Raw genomic sequence first — 19,268 nt, 5'->3', positions numbered from 1 at the left:
AAAGAAACATCAGAGTCAGGCAAAAGGTGGTGGGTAATCATGCCAAAAGGGGTACTTTCCTACAAGGACAGGAAGCACATAAGCTGCTTCAAAGTCTGGGTTGGAACATTTGGTAGTTTGCTGTATTAACAAGTGATGCAAGCTTACTAATACGTAATTATTCTTGTACGTCTAGACCACATTCTACTTTCAATAAAGTTAACATCCTGGCATTTTTCGACAACCTACATCTTGTTGACGTTTGGAAGCCTGCTTTGTAGTTATCTATTGTACACCTTTAGAAGATAATGGGCCTAATTTGCAAACAAATAGGTCAATCTAACTCAAAGCTTTACAGCCACTCATGGGCATAAAATGTGTTTTTTGTTGGGTTTTCCAGGCTTATTCCTGTAACATTTTGGCAATTGTGACCATGCAAACTCGTTTCTGCATGTACACAGTGCTCAGTTTTACTTGGGGGAAATGTAATTACGTGTGCAATAGCATTTTTGCCCTCTGTCAAAATATTTTCCTGTTTTGTTCCCTTTCTTCTGCCACCCTCGAAAGGAATTCATTCTCAACAGCAGTAAGTCTCCCAACATTTTCCAAGGTGGGAAGGATACAGATTTGAATTTGTGAACCCGTTGACAGGAGTTTGTCTCCCCACATTTTCCAAGGTGGGAAGGATACAGATATGAATTTGTGAACCCGTTGACATCAGTACGTCTCCCAACATTTTCCAAGGTGGGATGGATACAGATATGAATTTGTGAAGCCGTTGAACATTCCTTCCTTCTCCACAGCCCTGTTTTTATCTTTACTCACAGGCAAGAAAATACATTTACAACATGAAGCCAACTTTTCTGAGTTATAAAAGTTGTTAAACTCATGTAAGTGAGGCTATTTTCAGTTGTAAATCTAACATGCATGTACAAAAAGCCTTGAGAATAAGACACCTTATGTTTGCATTGACAGTGTACCAACACAGCAACCAATTGTGTTACAAACATTGCTTAAGGATTTAGTTTACTGTAATTCCGCTCCACAGAGAGGTACTGTTTTGTAAGCTCTGAAGAACACATGAAGCTACTGCAGGTATACGCTTAAAATGTCACTATACTTTTTACCAGAACCACTGGAATTATGCATCAGTGGAGGACCAAATAATGCATCAGGGTTGACTAAACTTCTTAGCAAGTTAAGGTTAATTTTCACATATTAGTCAAGTAAGGGCACATTTTGTTGCGTATTCCATACATGGCATTATTGACCTGCCAATTTGGTACACATATTGAAAGTAAAAGACCCCAATGCTAAAGCATGTCTTTAGAATCAGTGTTCTCTTTTGTTCCCACTACAGAACTTCTGTTTCTTTTAAGAGGCAGCCCTACTGAGCGGTGCACAAAATTTCATATTTATTAGATATGTGTCGCACTAGAAGGCCCATGGGGAATCGTGCTGCACTATAAAAAGTAATGCAGCATGTTTAGGACTCGTGTGAAGTCTGAGTATCCTGTTGAAATATATGCTGCTTTGAGAGCAGTGTCAGTGGTATAACATGAATTTGTGAGACCACTGAAAAACCATATTTTTATTTTCAAGAAATGGATCAGTATTCCTATATGTTAGAATTACATAAGAGTCATAGCCATTCTTGGTTTAAAGGTGGGTTCTTGGCAGTCGTCCTTGCCCCAGTTCCAAACAGTGCTTGACAACAGTTTGAAAACAGTAAGTTATAATGCCCAAGCTGTACCCGCGATTATGCTACATATGTTTTTTGGTATTTGTATGGAGTGAATCAAATCAAAATGCAGTAGGAGGCTCTGCGTGGTCAAAGATGCGTACAATAGAGGATGGAAGAGGTAGCCAAGTTCTGGGAGAATAATTGAATTGCATTGTGATATAGTGTAAGAGGTATGGCCTCATCTCGTTCCTAATTTTGAATAGGGTTTGGGTGGTCATTAATGAATACTGGGATGCTGTTCGAGGTACTGGATACATCTTTTTCACTTCAATTATTCACAAAGTGGGAATCTAGAGTCAGCTGCAAAATGGTTGCTACAACTAGATAAATCGGGGTCCCTTCTCTCTCACCATTAGCAGAGCTAAAGATGTGGACACATTTTAATTTGTTTACATTTTTTGTCCATACTGAGTCTTCCTCGGGACTAAGCATTATTTAAATCTGTTTGATTCATAATAAATTAATTTGAAAGTATGAAAACATATTACTACTTAAAAGACTGCTGGACATTGTCTGTATTAAATGTTTCATTGAGCACCTGTTTGTGTGAGCTCTCATTACAAATTTTAAGCCTCCTAAAACCTTGGTCATATACTGAAGAGGCACACCGCAGTAGCCCTCGGAGAAAGGGAACTAACTAAGCACATCATTTTTTATAATTTTTTATCTTGTCCTTCTTGTTCATTTTGAACTCTAACCTGTCATGAGCTGAGGCTCTCTAGCAGGGCATTGGCTGGGCTCACTAATATTGCTTTGGACTTTGTTCCCAGCGGTGCCCTTCAAGCAGTGAGTAAGTCACCATTAGCAGGAGCAGTGTGTCAACTAGCATATTCCTATCCTTGGTCTCATGAGGAAGAGATTGTTGATGGATATTTCAATTAATAGTTTACTCAACTAGTAGATTGTGTCCAGATATCCTGTTTCCCCGTGACAATATAACAGCATTCTCTGGCCTTGTATAAAGAGTTGCAGATTGCTGTCTTATTCAGTGTGCAGCAGGGAAGAATAGCCCCATGGTAACCTTCTCTGTATGCACTTTAATAAACATCTGCAGTATATGTCAAAGCTTTGAAGTTTTCATGGTGCATGGTTGACTAGCTTTGCCAAGCCAGCAAATGTTTGGAAGAGAGGGTGTCAAGGAGATTATGGCAGTAGGAAGGTCAACTCAAGGTATAGAAGGAATGTGCTTAACAAGAAACATCTGACTATAAATTAACCTCTGTGAATGCAGGTTTGTTGTGAGGGCTGCTTCATTTGCTGCAACATGCAGGTGCTCTGCGCCCAAGTCCTTTCGGCTTCTGATGGGGTTTTTGAAGCTGAGAAAGAAACCTTGTGTGTTTTTCTAGGAAATACTATTGAACAAAAGGTATCCCTTCCAGAACGCGACTGACTCCTTGTAAGCTAATGTAGGACCACTGGTATGCCACATGATGGCACACCCACTGTTAGGGGTGAAAAGGGAAAAGTTACCCTTTTCTTTGTATAACCCTCATCCACTCTAGTAGTGGCATGCTTCATCATCGGGTTCACCTTGATTCCTAACGTTCAGAGTGGACTCTACCATATTCCAGGTAGCACTAATGAAGTTAGGGTGTAAGGGGGCGTAACTTTAAAGATAAAATTCCTCTCCCACTCCAAAAGTATTCATTTTTAGTAGAGCGAGAGGGAAGGATCAAATATATTCGAAGGTTGTGGGGATATGATGGTCCTATGACCCTAAACCACCAAAATGTTTAAGCCCTGTTCTACCGGCCTGTGTGAGGTCCTGGGCTTTCGTCAGTGTGGGTTGCGAAGAGGTCACTCCGCCAATGATGTGACTAAGGTGTGGTTTTTGCTAAAGCATGCAATTAGCATTCAGAGCATTCAAAAAGTACGTGCGTTGGGTATTACCTGTAACAGAAGATATAAACAGTATAACAATCGTCCGCTATAAATAAAGAGCATGCATTACAAGGGGCATTCGGAGTGGCGATTCATGCCGAGAAGGTCCCAAAAGTGCATTAAATCTTGCAATTCATCATAGGTGTATGCAAAGGATCATTCCATTATTTGTGATCACATTCATACATACAAATACGAACGCATGCGCTATCCAGCTAGAGACAATGTTGTACTATTGTCTGTCACCGTGATTCACATAGTACAATGACACACATTTAGTATAGAACTGCTAATTCAAACCTGCAAACCAAAACCCTATAGTGTGGTTATAACACTCTTTCACACTAAAATATCTTCTATGCGTAATCACCTAGTGAATGCACATCTTAGGATATGAATGGGGCCACTCACCCAAACCGAGTGGTACATACGTTCCCATGGGAGCGTGAGAAGGAGGCCTTGTAGTCAAACTCTGTAGAGCCGGGGGACAAGAAACCAACAAGATCAAAGCAGCGTCCCCTCATAGTGGCATAGTGTTAGTAGAATTGGAAGCATCTTGCACCAAGTTCTAAGGGGCTTAGAAAGGACTTACTTATGTCAAAAGTCCCATGCCGTCTGCATACCTGACTTAGGCTCAGCTCCACTGCTTGCATTGGGTTTCTGACTGATGCAGGGTGTATTAAATACAGTTTGAATTAGATCGATCCAGCATTGGGCACCTATGTAATGCCTCGTTTTTGAACAGGGCAACGCCAATGATTGCTTAAAGGGCGTTGATAGGGCTAGGCCTGAGGCTTGTTTGTAGAACGTGGCCGGGCTACGTGTCTTGTTAGTTAAGCTCAGTCCGGCGCAAAGAGGCTGTAGTAGAGCGTCCGGGCCAGGCCATGGTTGCATGCAAGGTGATACCCCATAGCACGTATAGGGCGACGATGGGGCAAGACTGAGCATGCTCACTACGGTGTGTGTGTTGAACAATCCTACTCCGTTTGTGTGTAGTACTGGAGAGATGGATTCTGGTTAAAGTAGTTGATACGGCAGGGAATGTAATCCGTGAACGTTTAAAATGCCATGTTCCTAATGCGGGATCTACTGGTAAGTACAAGCACCTAATGCCATGGCCTCAACTAATTACTAAGTATAGTAGTTGGGAAAATCCTCTGCAAAGGATTGGACATATACGTAGAAAGAAGACATAAGATTAGTAACTTGGGTGTCTTCATGGTTACTATAGGTATCGTATGGAAAAATTATGGTGATAAGCTTCAGGATACAGAATTCAATTGGTTCCAGGAAATCTCATCATTCAATCCTATTTTATGTGTTTGAAGTCTATACAACCGACATTGTTTCTTACTTAAGGAGTATTTTACTGTTCCCAATCTGGTGTGCTACTTTCTTTATAATGGACCAGTATATATATATATATCTATCGGTGTCATTGTGTTTTTTTCCAGGAAGGGTGCTGTAAGTTTGGTTGTTTTCTTTGTCATCTTATGGTACTCCTGTGTTCGCTAATCCGGTTTTTAATTTTTCTGGTAGTCATACCAACATATTTGAGATCACAGGGACAAGAGATCATGTCTATCACGTTTTTACTGTTGCAATTTGTATGCACTCTGTTCCCAGGGAGTAGTAAGCCCACGGTTAATCATTTATGTATGGGACATGAACGGACAGACTGAGCAATTCCTGCATGGGAAATGTCCTGGGGGCAGGTCCCATAAAGATGCCTGGCAGTCCATATTTCCCTGTATGCTGTTAGTGTGCACCAATCTAACTCTTTTTCCACGAAAACATGCTGTTCAGCCTTGGCATTCTGTCAGCTGCACTCTGTGATCTAGGCCGCCACAGAGAAACACACAAACGAGCCAGGAATAAAGGGAGCTGGGCACAGAGAAGCACACAGGGTAGAGAGAGAAATAGTGATGTGGGGTGAGGGAGGGGAGCAAAAAAAACAAGCATTTACAATGCAATGGTTTCGCCTTTGGAAAAGTTAGCTATTGGCATTGTAAATGACAAAATTTGTATTTATGTGTTGGTTTTGTCATTTACATTGCCATTAGCTTAATCTCTCGCAATGTAAGACCTATTGTACCCTATGGACGAGCTCAGCAGACAGCAATTACTACCACACACACACACCTAGAGCCACACACACATACACACACACACACACACACACACACACACACCCACCCAGAGCCCCCCCACACACACACCCACCCAGAGCCCCCCACACACACCCACCCAGAGCCCCACACACACACACACACACACCCAGAGCCCCACACACACCCACCCAGAGCCCCACACACACACACACACACACCCAGAGCCCCACACACACACACACACACCCAGAGCCCCCCACACACACACACCCAGAGCCCCCCACACACACACACACCCAGAGCCACACACACCCACCCAGAGCCACACACCCAGAGCCCCCCACACACACGCCAGGCGAAACCTAAAAAGTATAACAAATGAAAATGCAGAAGGAGTAGGCAATATACAAAATGTACAGCCTCTTTTTACAAACTACTGTAGCAGAACCACAACAGTGCTAACCTGGACATTACAAAAAAAGTGCAGTCTATTCTACGGACTGAAAATCACTTTAGATGCTTTCGACTGTCTCATGGAGAGAATATAAGAAGTGTGTACACAAAATCACAAATTGAAGGAAAGCAATGTTGGGCTGTTCTTTAAAAAAGTATGGGAGGCTCCATGCATGCATCTGTGTTGTCTGCGGCCAATGTGTGTTGTAATAGCAGGGGATCATCGCTAAAAATGTACCCATCACGCCATAAATAGGCCTACAAACTTCTAAAAAAAATTAAAAAACGGCCCATATACTGATCTGTCAGACTAGCCAATCGGGCCAGTCCTATCCTGGTGGTCTGTGTACACGGATTGAGACTGGGCCATGTGGTCAGGTGGCACTTGAACCTGGAGCCTCTGTCTGCAGGGTCACTGTTCTACCCGGGCCCCTGGCTTGATGGAGGCATCATGGACGGTGGGGCTTCCGGAAATGGCAATCCATGAAATGGAAAGAAGGGCTGGCAGACTGTCAACAAGGGTGTGTGGGCAGTGATGTAGAAAGAGCTTCATGGGCACTAGTTTAAGGAAGAAAATGTGCCCCTCACATACATTTGTAATAAAACATTGGCACTAATGAAGGTGAGGTTGACCCCTCATGCCCACGGGTCCTGGCGTAAATAAGCCCCTGCTGGTGTGCTCGGCTGCTCTGATGTGCACCCTTCCTGAACCGTGCGCTATTGGATACTATTTGCAGGAGCCCCTTCGTATTGGCTGGTGGTCAGCTAATCAGCCGTGCCGAACGGAATCTAGGCACTGCTCGGCGAGGGAGGGAGACCAGCCAGGCAGAAAGATGCTATTGCGTCTGAGCGTCTTGTGAGCACCATCACTGTACCAAGCGAGGACCACCGGAAGAGAGGCCCAGTGCCCCTTCGTCAACGGGTCTCACGCTTGCAACTGCAGCTCTGCGGGGCTGATGGTAGCCAGCAGCTGCCACAACAGACACCAAGTCAAACAACTCTCTTTCTTCCCTGCTTCCCACTTCAATGCGAAGTGGACGCATTTGCTACCTTTTCATTGGGGTAGGACGGGCCCACGGACAGCGGAAGGGGGGCGGGTGAACGGGCTCACGGACATGAGGCATTTCGTACTAGACATCAAGAGAGGGGTTTATTATTCTAACATCCTAAAAAGTCCTAAAAGTATTGAGGGCAGGAAAATGCAAGAATAACAGCACAGTAACTCAAAAGGGCACTATTTTCTACCACTTCTCTAAAGCTTCCTTTGGGGATACTCTTTTTAAGTCCTAATAGGTTGAGGCAATTGGCCCAGTATGTTTGGAATGCATAATTTGTCATAGATTGATGTATATAGTAGAACCTGCCATTCTACATCGTTCTATGTCTAATGTCCAATTATGTAACACAATTTGAACACTTGCCATTCAATGTGCTACAATCCATTGAAACTCCTAAAATCCCTAAAAACGGTATTAAACACTGTTATGTTAAAGGTAATTTTTCATACCCAGCGTGCTCTAAAATGTTTTCCTGCCACAAGTAGTCCAGAAGAATACCACCCCCCTCCCCGTATTCTAGGTTGTCACACTACAGGAGTAAGCCCCACTGCTTGAAGTTTTAGCCCCTCCCCAAAGTTAGTCTAGTTGTGCTTCCGAGTTCGCTGCAAAAAATAAAAATAAATAAAAAAGGGGGTGCAGAATGAAGGTTGCAGCTGTGGAGGCCGTGGTTTTGGCTTCGATTTACACAGCTCACTAATCCCAGATAGCCGGCACCCCGGCTCTGTATCCACCTGGCGGTCCACCGGATCACATATCCACCCCTCCCCTTAACACACGCTTCTGGGGTCTGCCAGAGCCTTGTGGTAACAAGACCTGCTTTGGTAATGTTTAGTCCAGGAAGGCAGCTGGATGAAACCCTCTCGCCACACTTGAGGCTCCCTCGCCCCTAATCACCGCACACCCAGGGCCATACCTCACCGCTTCATGTGGTAACGGGACACTCCATGCCAAGCAGGTCGGGGGGGTGGGTGGGAGGGGGGGGCGCCGCGGTGGTTTCTGGGGAAACTGGAGAGAGCCCGCTTGGGGAAGGCTGGTGAAGGCTGCCACCTGTTGCATCTCCTTCTGAGGTCACCCAACCCAAAGCTCTGTGCCAACCAGCACGGTGCGCCCCTTGTATACCGAGGCCTAAACAGCGTGTAAAGCAACACCCTCCCCCATGCAGCCTCCTGTCCTTGCATCGGGTACTCTGAGCTCTCACCTCCTGCATTAGTCAATGACCGAACGGTCACCTCACAATACTAATTTATGGAATAAAAAGGAACAGATATTGGTAGATAGACAAAACATTCAGATGCGACTTGCACTATTAGCATCCCCAAGCCCAGTTGGCAAAGGTAGGCTGGTTTCATATGAAATGAGGACGTGTCTACCTGTGAAAGGCTTTTAAGGTTGGGGGAGAGTCAGGCTGCTGTTTTGAACTGCTTGGCGGGGCTGGGGCTTAGTCAGTCACTTGTCAGACTGGAGTCCTTGAACTTATTCATAGAGCCGAGGCAGTCTGCGCCCGGGGAGTGCCTCCAGAGAGAGTCCCTTGTCGGATAGTTACCTCTGAGTGGTCTGGTAGGGCTGGTGTGGAGTCAGTCACCTGGAGTCAGTCACATGGCAAGGTCCGACACTAGCATGCCTGCTAGGGCAGCCTATAGCAAAGTTGTTACATGTCAGGAGTATCTTAAAGGCCCGGTGGAGTCAGAGCGCATTGATGCCAGGGTGAGTGCCAGGGCAGAGCAGGAATGGTTTTACGTTTTTTGTTTATAAACTGAGCTGGTTGGTAGCGCTGACGTAGTAAGAAATAAAAGGCTTGACAGAGGAGGGGTGGCGTCAGTTGAGCGTCACACAGGAGCCTCTCAGAGGCCTCCAACACACGACAGTCATGGCTGGTGGTATTGCTGAAAAGCATGGCAAAGAAGGAGGGCTCAACCATAGGCCATGCACGTATCAAGCTTAATTTAGCAAGTCACACAACCTGTAAACACTACACCATATATATCCTGTGTTTAGTGAAGGGCGGGCAGGCACACGGACAGCGGGAGGGGGGCGGGCAGGCACACGGACAGCGGGAGGGGGGAGGGAATGGCAAGAAAGGCACTCACCTTGACTTCCTCCGGCGGCGGAATGACCAAATGAAACCTCGACGTCGGAAAAATACATGAGTTCAGGGTTTATGCTGCACAGACCTCTTGTGTATGGGTTAATAAACTGTAATGTTGTCCATATATAATGAGAACTCTGGACACCAGGACGGCTCCACGTGGCAAGTGACGTGCCTCTTAATTCACTATTGGTTTTGTTGTCAGGGTGTGAGGAGGCATGGATATTTCTACGCTCATTTTTGGAAACAATCATTATTTAAATAAAATTCTTCTTAATGCACTTATCTATTCTGATGTTCTAAGGTGTTACGTCTCTGCCTGTCAATGAAATACACTTTTCGAATTTTGGAGAAACCTTGTCATAATTTTACACATTTGTTGCTAAATTTGTTGAAAAACGAATGTGATCCTTAAGTTATGTTTGCAGGACAACGTATTTGCTTCTTTTCTAGTTAGCCTGTAAATAAGCGCTTTTCCATTTATGTGACATATTCTTGAATGTTAGTGCCTTCAGCAGTAAGCAGCAGCCCAGTGCAGTCATCCAGCTGGGGCTCGTGTGAAGGCCAGGAGCGCCCCCTGCAGCCTGCAGGGCGTACTGTGAGAACCTGCACAACGTAGCATTCTTGCCAACAAGACACGCTGCACTTCAACATGCATCGGAGCACTTCAAACAGAAGACACTCCACAGGCATCCTACACGCACGCACACACGCACCCTACACAATGTACACGAGACATGTAGGCGGCTGTCGCAGCGCTACAGACAGTAAACACCCAAACATGCCTCACAGAAGATCCCAACGCAAACCTTTCTGCAAGTCGCTGTGGAGAGGTAACAAGGTGCAGGGACAGCACAGCTGACACAGAGCAGCTCTGAACCCCCCTGCGCAGCTCTGACACCCCCTGAGCAGCCCTGTCACCCCCTGCCGAGAGCATCTCCGCCCTCTCTCCTCTTTGTATTGTAAGTTCATATATATAGCGCTTAGACTCCCTGACGAGGTTTTGAAGCGCTTTATGCCAAGCAGCACTTTGCTTTTAAACTCAAGTGTACTGGTTAGTGCAGTTGTCATGTTGTTTTGTTCTTGATACAGGCCCCATGCTCACAAGGAACCGCCCCATGCAGCTGTTCGTGTTTCTTTGGGGGAGTCAGGTGTGCTCAGAAGTGGGGGTTGTGAAAGTTCATGAAACGGTAGGTGGGATTAATGTGAGGCTGGAGGAGGCGCTACCCTCAGACCTCAGGGTGTGGGTTCAAAGAAGGAGAGCTCGTGGCCTGTGAAAGGGGAGAAGGCCCTCTGGAGAAGAGCAAACAGGAACAAGACAGAGAACAAGTGACGGACGCTTTCTAGTGCAATGTGGATAATTGGACAGCTCATCAAGGGAAATTATTTACGTACGGACGGGAAGAGAAGTGGTGAAATCGTGTGTGTGTCTAAACGCAAATATAAGCACGCTCATTACCGATAACAGCAGGAGCAGCAGTGTCAGTGAGAGTACCACAGGAAAAAGAACAAGTGGTGCGGGCACGGGCACGCGGGAGGGGGGGGGGCAGGGGCGGGAACGGGGCACACGGAGAGCGGGAGGGGGGGAGCGACCGACGGGAACACTCGACTTTGAGAGAGAGCTTTTGTTAAAAAAAAAAAATAGACTTCGCAGTGTAATCTTAACCGAGCCGACCCGATTTTATGCAGTGCATTACGTTGGAGGCTGAAAGCAACTCACCAGGACTTCGGTCGGCCGCGGAATGGCCAAAACAAACCTCGACGAGCAAAAAAAATAAACCCCGCCCACCGCCGCACTGACGAGACAAAAGGGGCCGGATGAGAAAAATTCTCCAGAAACGCCCACGAGTCGCCTTGCAGGATGACGGACGCCTCTGTTTGCCAATGGCTAGCGTCCATTTATGGAGCTAGCCAATGGGAAACAGAGGCGGTCCGAACATCCATACTGTTGACAAAAGTTTTCGCCCTGCGCGGAGCACTGCGTGCTCTCGCCAGGTCGAAACCTAAAAACGACATACTGAGTGGGGAGGAGAGTGAGACCACTATAAAAAGGCATGCACTAGCACACAAGGTAGAGTGAGGAATAGCAGCGCGGGTGAGGGAGTGCTGCAAAAACAGACGGTGAACCATAACATTTTGCATTTGGTTGCATAGAAGCACCGAGTGCTTCAGAGCAACATGGGAGTGAGGAGAAGTGCTTCACAAAAATGAAACAAGACAGACAAAAACTAAAGTTAAGAAGAGGCATGACGCGTGCATGCCATGGACAAATGGGGACAAAGGATATGAAAGCGATGATGGAGTGAGTAAATGCTACGCCTATGGGTGGGATGAAGTCCACAGATTGAATACACCAAGTGTCTTCGAGACTGCACATGCGCTATCTAGCTCAGACCTAAAAAAACTGGAGATCTTAAGTTACTCATGCATCCATCCCAGGAGAGTCTGGCTGTCGCAACAAAACTCGTCTGGAACATTCCCCCTTCTCTGGTGTTGTTATTTTCCTGACATTTTTAAATGCCTCGTGTCTTTTCTCTCCTTCCTCTCTTGCAGGCTACTCGGACTTCTTTTTCTCTCGTGTATTTATCTTTATGGGGATGTGGTCACCGCATATGGCACAAATATTCCATATGGGAGCTTATAGTGGTTAGACCGTATTAAACTTTACATACTATTAACCCTGAACAACTTTCACTACTTAGTTTTTTTCCACTCTTCTGACACTTCTGATTCGGCTGGTGTGGGGAGGTAAACAGCCATGGATTAGCTGGGACATCCTAATGTTGTTGTACGAGAGAGGTGGGTTCGGGGTGCCAAACTTCTGTATTTACTACTTGGTAGCTCAAGCAAGCTTTGCTCAGCACTGGTATCGTGCAGATCCCAGGATTCCATCCGCGAAAGATGAATACACAAGAGAAAAAGAAGACTGAGTAGCCTGCAAGACCTGTTCCTCAGTGGGCATATCTTCTCGCGTACGGAAGACCTCCGTTTTCGTGAGGCCACAGTAATGGATCATTTCGTACTGCAAAGGGCTTTGAGGGCCAACATTTTAAGTTACCCCCTTGAACCTCCCAAATTCCTCCTGCTGACATGCATCATCAAAGACACAAGTGGGATTCACCTTACGTCCAGACTATACCGGGCTCCTGTGTCTATGCTACCCAGCCGGGACGCTGGGATGCGGGTGGCATGGGAGCGAGACCTGGGCCATCCCATCTCCGACTCACAGTGGAGTCGCTGCTGCACGCAAATACGCAGAGTTTTCCCTAATCACTGGCACAAGCTGCTGCATTTTAAATTCCATTGGAGGGCCTACATGACGCCAAACACACTACACCATATAGACCCATTCCCGTCCACACTCCTGCCCTAGGTGCTGCTCCCCAGAAGCAGACTTTGCACACATTACATGGAAATGTGATAAAATAGCAAGATATTGGAGGGTAGTCTTGGGGGAAATCTCCCACATGATCAGATGAGGCTTGCACCCACACCATTGCTTGCACTTATGGGGTACACACATGACCTTCCCAATTCCAGGCATCGGTTTGTCGCCATTGCGCTCCTCCTTGCCAAAAGAGAAGTAGCCCTTAATTGGGGCAGCAAACACGCGCCTACATTGAAGACATGGCTACGCAGCACGCCCTATTACAACACGAACAGCGACACATATGTGTCACAAACAGGGGAACAGCCGAGTCTACTGGGCAGACGCCAACACCATAGTGTTTGTATACATGCGATTTCCTCCACATTGTCAGAATTGTTGTAATACATGACTGCCTTATAGACCTCTGTCTTATTTCTTTTGCCCTAAAATTAACACTGTATCATGCTCAAACTTCAAGCTGCACTGCATTTCTGTTGAAATTTTTATTGTGAATATCAACAAAAAGAAACAAACAAAAAAAATTAAACTACTTAGTTGCACTCTTCAAAAACTTTTCTGTCATTGGGTGTAATAACCCCAAACCGCCCTATTGTTTATATCTCTACAGCCTCGTATTCCCCATTGTGTGCTGCTCCCAATGGTGTGTCTGCCTTCATTGCATGACTGTGTGCTTCACTAGTCTAAATTTTGGCTCATACCTCTTTGATGTCCCTGAGTGGTGTGAATTAGTATTGCATCTTCCTTTAATGTTGTATTGTTTTCTTAAGGAAGCTTAGAAAAAGAATTACTGAAGTAACTATAAGTAAAAAGATGCCTGCATACTGTTTTTCAAACACTGAGGTGTAGAGTTATTATTGTGGCTCGACAAAGACAAATACCTTAATAAAAACAAGATTACACGATAGAGGAGTACATACCAATTACTGGCAATGCCCATTGTGCCCTGCGCATGCTGACTAATGAACTAACTCAATGCATTAAGCTGTTGGGAATATACTTACTGAGACAGCTCGAATAAATGTCAGTCAATATTAATGCATGCCAGTATGAAGAACATACATGCGCTATACAATTCTCAAGCAGGACAAAAACTGTGCCTTTCGACAATATATGTAGGAGAACGGAGCTCTAACATTGACCTCTCAACTCAATCAAATTGGGTCATCTTTCTAAAAACTGTGTACTGGTACTTGCCAAAAATATTGAGTGCTTAAAAACGATTGAATGCTAGTGTTCAGCGCCTTGAAGTGATATCTAAAGGTTTACTGCAAACCCTGGAATTATATAATTGTGCTTATACCATCTGAAGAGAAGGAAATGTAGGTTTTGCTCCACATTGTGGACACAATTGTGTGCATGTCATGATGCTATGAAGAATTGTTAAAGATCGTCAAATATTGATGTGCATGGAAATATGGCCTTTGATCTTGGGAAGAATGCCTTTCCCACACTGATATTTGGCAGGTCCATGATACCACTGACAAATGAAAAATTATGACAGCTTGTAAAATCAGCTCTCATCGTAAAAATCACAGCATTCTAAACATTGTTTTCTTTGTCTGTGAGCAAGACACAGCAAGGTCCTGCTCTATGAATGCAGGAGAGCTTGCCAGTACAATGCATATTAAATTATGAACAGTGAAAAAAAAATAGAATGAAGGTGGCTGGTAATTTTAAGGGCTTTTGTTCCATGCTGCTATTGCTGCTCATTGAAATGTGTAACTGTGGCCTTCCTATGTCAGATTGTCTTCAATTAAAACTTAGTCGATTCTCTTTCAGTCCACAGATTCTGAGGAGATTCTGGTACCAGGACGGAGATGCTCGCTTTCAGACATCTCGAGCGCTGAGGATATCGAAGCCTTGACCGTGCGCCAGTTGAAGGAGATCTTGGCCCGCAACTTCGTCAACTACAAAGGTTGCTGCGAGAAGTGGGAGCTGATGGAGCGGGTTACTCGCCTTTACAATGAACAGCAGGACATACGCCAGCAGGGTAAGGCAGCATACGGTGGGTGGTCAAGTCATGCCCCTGCAATTCCACACATCTTTCCTTTTTCATTTTGACCATCAAGCCATCTTGGATGATTGTTTGCATTACTAGATGTAATACACGTTTAGCCTTTGTAATAGAGTGTGTATGTTGTCTCTCCGCCACTGTTTTCTCTAGAGTACAATCCTTTAGAATGTTTTCTGAGCCCAGAATAGGATGATGAGATTTTGAAAACCAAAAATAAGTACATTCCACTGACATAGAAATAGGACTACAATTTCGTATCTGACAAGGGGCACATAATGACAATTACCTACATAGATATACATTCAGGGGACCACTAAAGTAAACACACTCCATGTGTTACACACAGTATCACCTTTGGTAATGCATTTTCTACATGCTGTGTTGTGTCAACTACTTCTGCACTGGAACACATGAAAACTTGAATCTGTCTGTGTTTAGTCGATTCACATTGAAAGTCGGGACACGCTAAATTTACTGAAATTTGCCAACCAGATGGTGAAAACCCAAGAATGTCCTGGCGAATATGAAACTCCCGGTCACCTTGCACCAAAGGGATCCAGACTATTAAAGACTATTAAACACGTTCTGTCAGATTTTGTATTCACGTTACCTCATTATCGGAAAAAAGTCCCTATTTGAACCCTACTGGCAATGAGAAACCCCCCAAAAAAGACCATTGTTACAATAAATATAGTTTGATTATTCTCAGATGAAACATGAAAGCCTAAAACTAATTAAAGGGAATATCGTCTGACTCCAGATTCATATCCTGGGCTGGAGGTCTTCCTGCGAGAAGTTGGGAGATCAACAGTGTTTGTTTTCAATGTGCATGAAAGCACTAAGCAGGTTGATGTGGATGTGAAGGCAGGGCTAAGGCCGAAGAGAGGCAGCGGGGCCGGTTCATGCTGGGCTAGTGGGGAGGCCAGCAGACCGACAGGCCAGTGACAGAGGTTCGTGCAGATCCGACCAGGAGAGGTGTAGGAGCGAGCATAGTGCACTAGATTCTTGCCGTGTTAGGTCGAGCGTCGCCTGGTGCGGGAGTGATCAGCTAATAGTAGGGGTGGGCGGAATTTGCCTAGGCGCGCTACGTAAAGCTCCGCAAAACGGTAAAAAATCTCCGCAAGCACGCAAAAGTTCAGCGAACACACGGAATTGTTTGTTCCGCCCGTTCGCGATACTTTTTTCCTGTTCGCGAATGCTGTTTGCGTACCCGGGGAGAAATATCTTGCAAACATGCATTTTGAAAGCGCGAACAAGCTAAAAATTCCGTGGATCACGGAATTTTTGGCAATTCCGTGTTCTCCACAGAACGCAAAATTACCCAAATTCCGCGAGCGGAATGGAATTTACTGCCCAGGCCTGGCTAATAGCCGGTGCTGCTTGCGGCCGCTTCACTTCCCCACACTGCTCTTTCCCCTGACTCCCCACCTGGCTTTTTCTCCCAACCTGCTCTGCGCACATTTTAAGCCTGTAATGGCCCGAGATGGATTCCTCCCACAGCAAGGTATGAAGCGGTTGTAGAGGGGGAGTAAGAGGTCTGAGGTGGCAAGCTGCAGCCCGAGTAACCGGTGTCATTGAGGTCGGTGTTGCCCGAAGTGTATGGAGTTTGCTTGGCGCGCTGAAATATTATGTAAGCGTTGTCAAGACCCTGCTTCCCTGGGGCAGTCACTGTGCGGGCAGTGCACGCAGTTGTTGGAGAACACTGGGAAAATCAGAAGAAGCCTGGAATCTGTGATTGCTGCAGCAGATAAGACAGTGCACAAGAACGGTAGAGCTCACTCTACAGCTCTTAAGAATTGTTAAATAGGAAATCCACCAAGAAGTTGTGCTGCGGAGTCTTGGTGCTCCTGATACACTAGGGGCCCGATTCACAAAAGTAAACGGAGACAAAAGTTTAACTTGACAACTTTAGGGATTCACAAAGGGCATTTCCGAGTAGTAAAGTTAGACGTTTGTCTCAGTTTTGGTCTCAGTTATACTTAATACCTAAACTTATGTTGAACTATGACAAAAGTCTAACTTTATTACTCGTAAATGTCCTTTGTGAATACCGAAAGAAAGTTGTAAAGTTAGACTTTTGTCTCAGTTTACCTTTGTGAATTAGGTCGTAGGTGTTTTCATGCCAGGTCTGTGATAAATAAGCAGCTGAGCAGTATGTTGAACCTGGTGAACCTGGTTAACCTTGGGCTGGAGAGCACCATGACGAACCTGGTCCCTGCCCCCCCCCCCCCCCCCCCACACACAGCTTGAAGAGTCGGATGGGTCTAGTGGCTGGGGAGGGCGGAGAGCTCACAGTCCGGGGGTTCAAAAAGTGGCTGCTGTGAATTATCTTGGCATTGAGATCTCGGGGAGCCTGGTGGCACTAGGCCGGTCTAGAGGCATTACTGATCTTCATATTTCATACTAAATAGTCTACAGTCAGTCTGCAGGATTCGGAGGAGGGCTAGCTAGGATGATGGGGCAAAAACCCTCTACATTAATTTATAAGGGAGTCTATGGAGGATAATCCTGCCGAGACAAAAAGCTTCCAAGGTGATAAGAATGAAAATGCCCCACGGAAAGGTCGAGACGGCCTTTGAGTATTCGCCTTCAGGCATACGTTGCACTATATAAATCGATAAATCAAATCAATCAAATCAAATTACAGACTGGTACAGCAAAGAGCAAAGAGAAACAAATGACTGCCTAAAAGCTAAATCTAATGTGTTACTAATACATCAGAAACAATCATACCTATACAGCTTAAGAAATCGCTGATCGTCCACAGAAAAGCTTGATGCCAAGGGAGGGTGCTTTTGCGATACACTGGGTCCCTCTAGTAATGTAAGCCCTACTAGGCCCGAGTTGCCGCCAATAATAGGCATACATGGAGGGGCACATTTGAAGCTAAAAGTAAATCAACCAAGTGTTTGAGTCAATTATTGTTAAACAAAGAAAATGGTTGAAGGCTGGGGGCCAGAGTCCTAGCAATGGTTCAATAATGGACTATTTCTTAGCAATGAAGAGCCCCACTGAACCTTTCGGCCCGGGATGACAGTGGCAGCCAGGAACGGGACCAATACTGATTATGAAGTGTGCTCAGAGCAATACGACAATGAGAAGAAAAATAACAAAGGTTTTGGGATTTGTAAAAATTGTTCTACAGTGGCCCTCGATGTCTTGGAAGTGAATGACGTAAAAAAGGTTAAGCATTTCAAAGTGAGCATTGATTTTCATGGGGGCAATGGAAATGTGAAATGTAGTAGGTGAGGGCTAAATGAAGTTGTCCATATAACTGACCACTCTATAATCCCCCAAAAGTCTGAATTTCGAATGCAGGCAGAGATCCATCAGGTACCCAAAAGAACTTGTGATAATTACCGGAGGAGAAAGCAGAGCGGGACATGGGAGCAAGGGCAATTGATAATAGTGTCCCTTGCAAGGGAGCATATTAAAGTTCCCCCGGGCCCAAAATGCATAATGTACCTAAAAGTTGTATAGGATAAGCAAGAGCATTGGGGGGTAAAGAGGACCCAACAGGTACTGCTGACTTCATAAACTGTATTAGATGAACCAGTCAAAACAACAGCTATGTTAGGACGCCATAGTCTGTATCAAAATGCAGGAACTCCAGCACAATGGACACACTTGTACCTTGATTGTAAATGCTTGGAGCAACAGAAACTGGAGTTTAATACAGTAAGCGAAAAATTAATTCCTGAAACTTTACAAGGGGATCGGAATCTAAGGGACATTCCACTCTGTTCAATGCTGTCTGGTCAACTTGAAGTATTATAATCAAATAAAACATCAAGTAGGATTATCATGGGTCTCTTAACTAAGTCATGATTATATGAAATATGATCTTTATATAAAAAAGAGCAGATTTTCTCTTCCTTACAACGCTGACACATCAATTACTAATAGCACTTTACATAGTAGTATTGGGTGGGAGGAAGCAAACCCACTATCCAAATAGGCAAAGATGGTAGCGGAACAGATATCAATCCATCTATTAGGTATTCATTGATGAGAGCCATACAACATATTCTACAATCTATGTTAAATTTTCTTAATATAGTGGTAGAAGATCCAGACCACAACATTGAAGTCACCGCAGCCATCTTGAAATGTCTAACTGAAGCCAAATACAACATGACCGACAAAGGAGCCAGAGCAGTAGGAAAGGTGTCAAAAGCAAACAGCAGTACACAAACTCCAGGGGTTACAGAACAATGTTATCTACTCAAACCGATCTAATACCCACCATAGAGGGAAACGGTGTCAAGATAATTCATCCCAAAATAAAGCAGGGAGTCTTGGAGACTGTTTAAAAAATAGTATGAGTGCTGAAGTAGAAGCAATAAGAAGAATAACATTAGAAACAAAGGGAAAGACAGCTGCCGCATAAGTCTTACCAATTTTTCAAATCAATAAATCTAGGGAAAAATGTATGCTAAAAGAAGAGAATAACCAAAAAAGTGAAACGGTGCTTTCATGCTCTCCAGGACATAAATTATTTAGTGGCTGAGGATTTTCAACAACTAGGAGCCTGATTGGATGAGTCTGTAG

General features: G+C 44.9%; 1 protein-coding gene across 7 annotated transcripts in view; it reads left to right on the top strand.

Moving 5' to 3' along the window:
• RFFL (ring finger and FYVE like domain containing E3 ubiquitin protein ligase) overlaps positions 1-19,268 on the top strand; it is a 286,407-nt gene that overhangs the window by 233,140 nt on the left and 33,999 nt on the right. For all 7 annotated transcript variants that reach the window (XM_078679598.1, XM_078679599.1, XM_078679604.1 and 4 more), the window contains one exon: positions 14,483-14,693. In XM_078679598.1, the coding sequence (XP_078535724.1) occupies positions 14,483-14,693 (211 nt within the window). The remainder of the gene's footprint in view (positions 1-14,482; positions 14,694-19,268) is intronic.

The sequence above is a fragment of the Lissotriton helveticus genome, chromosome 3_1 (genome assembly GCF_964261635.1).
Source record: "Lissotriton helveticus chromosome 3_1, aLisHel1.1, whole genome shotgun sequence".
Taxonomy (NCBI): Eukaryota; Metazoa; Chordata; class Amphibia; order Caudata; family Salamandridae; genus Lissotriton; species Lissotriton helveticus.
Note: the sequence above shows the minus strand (reverse complement) of the source record. Positions and strands in the feature narration are given on the sequence as shown.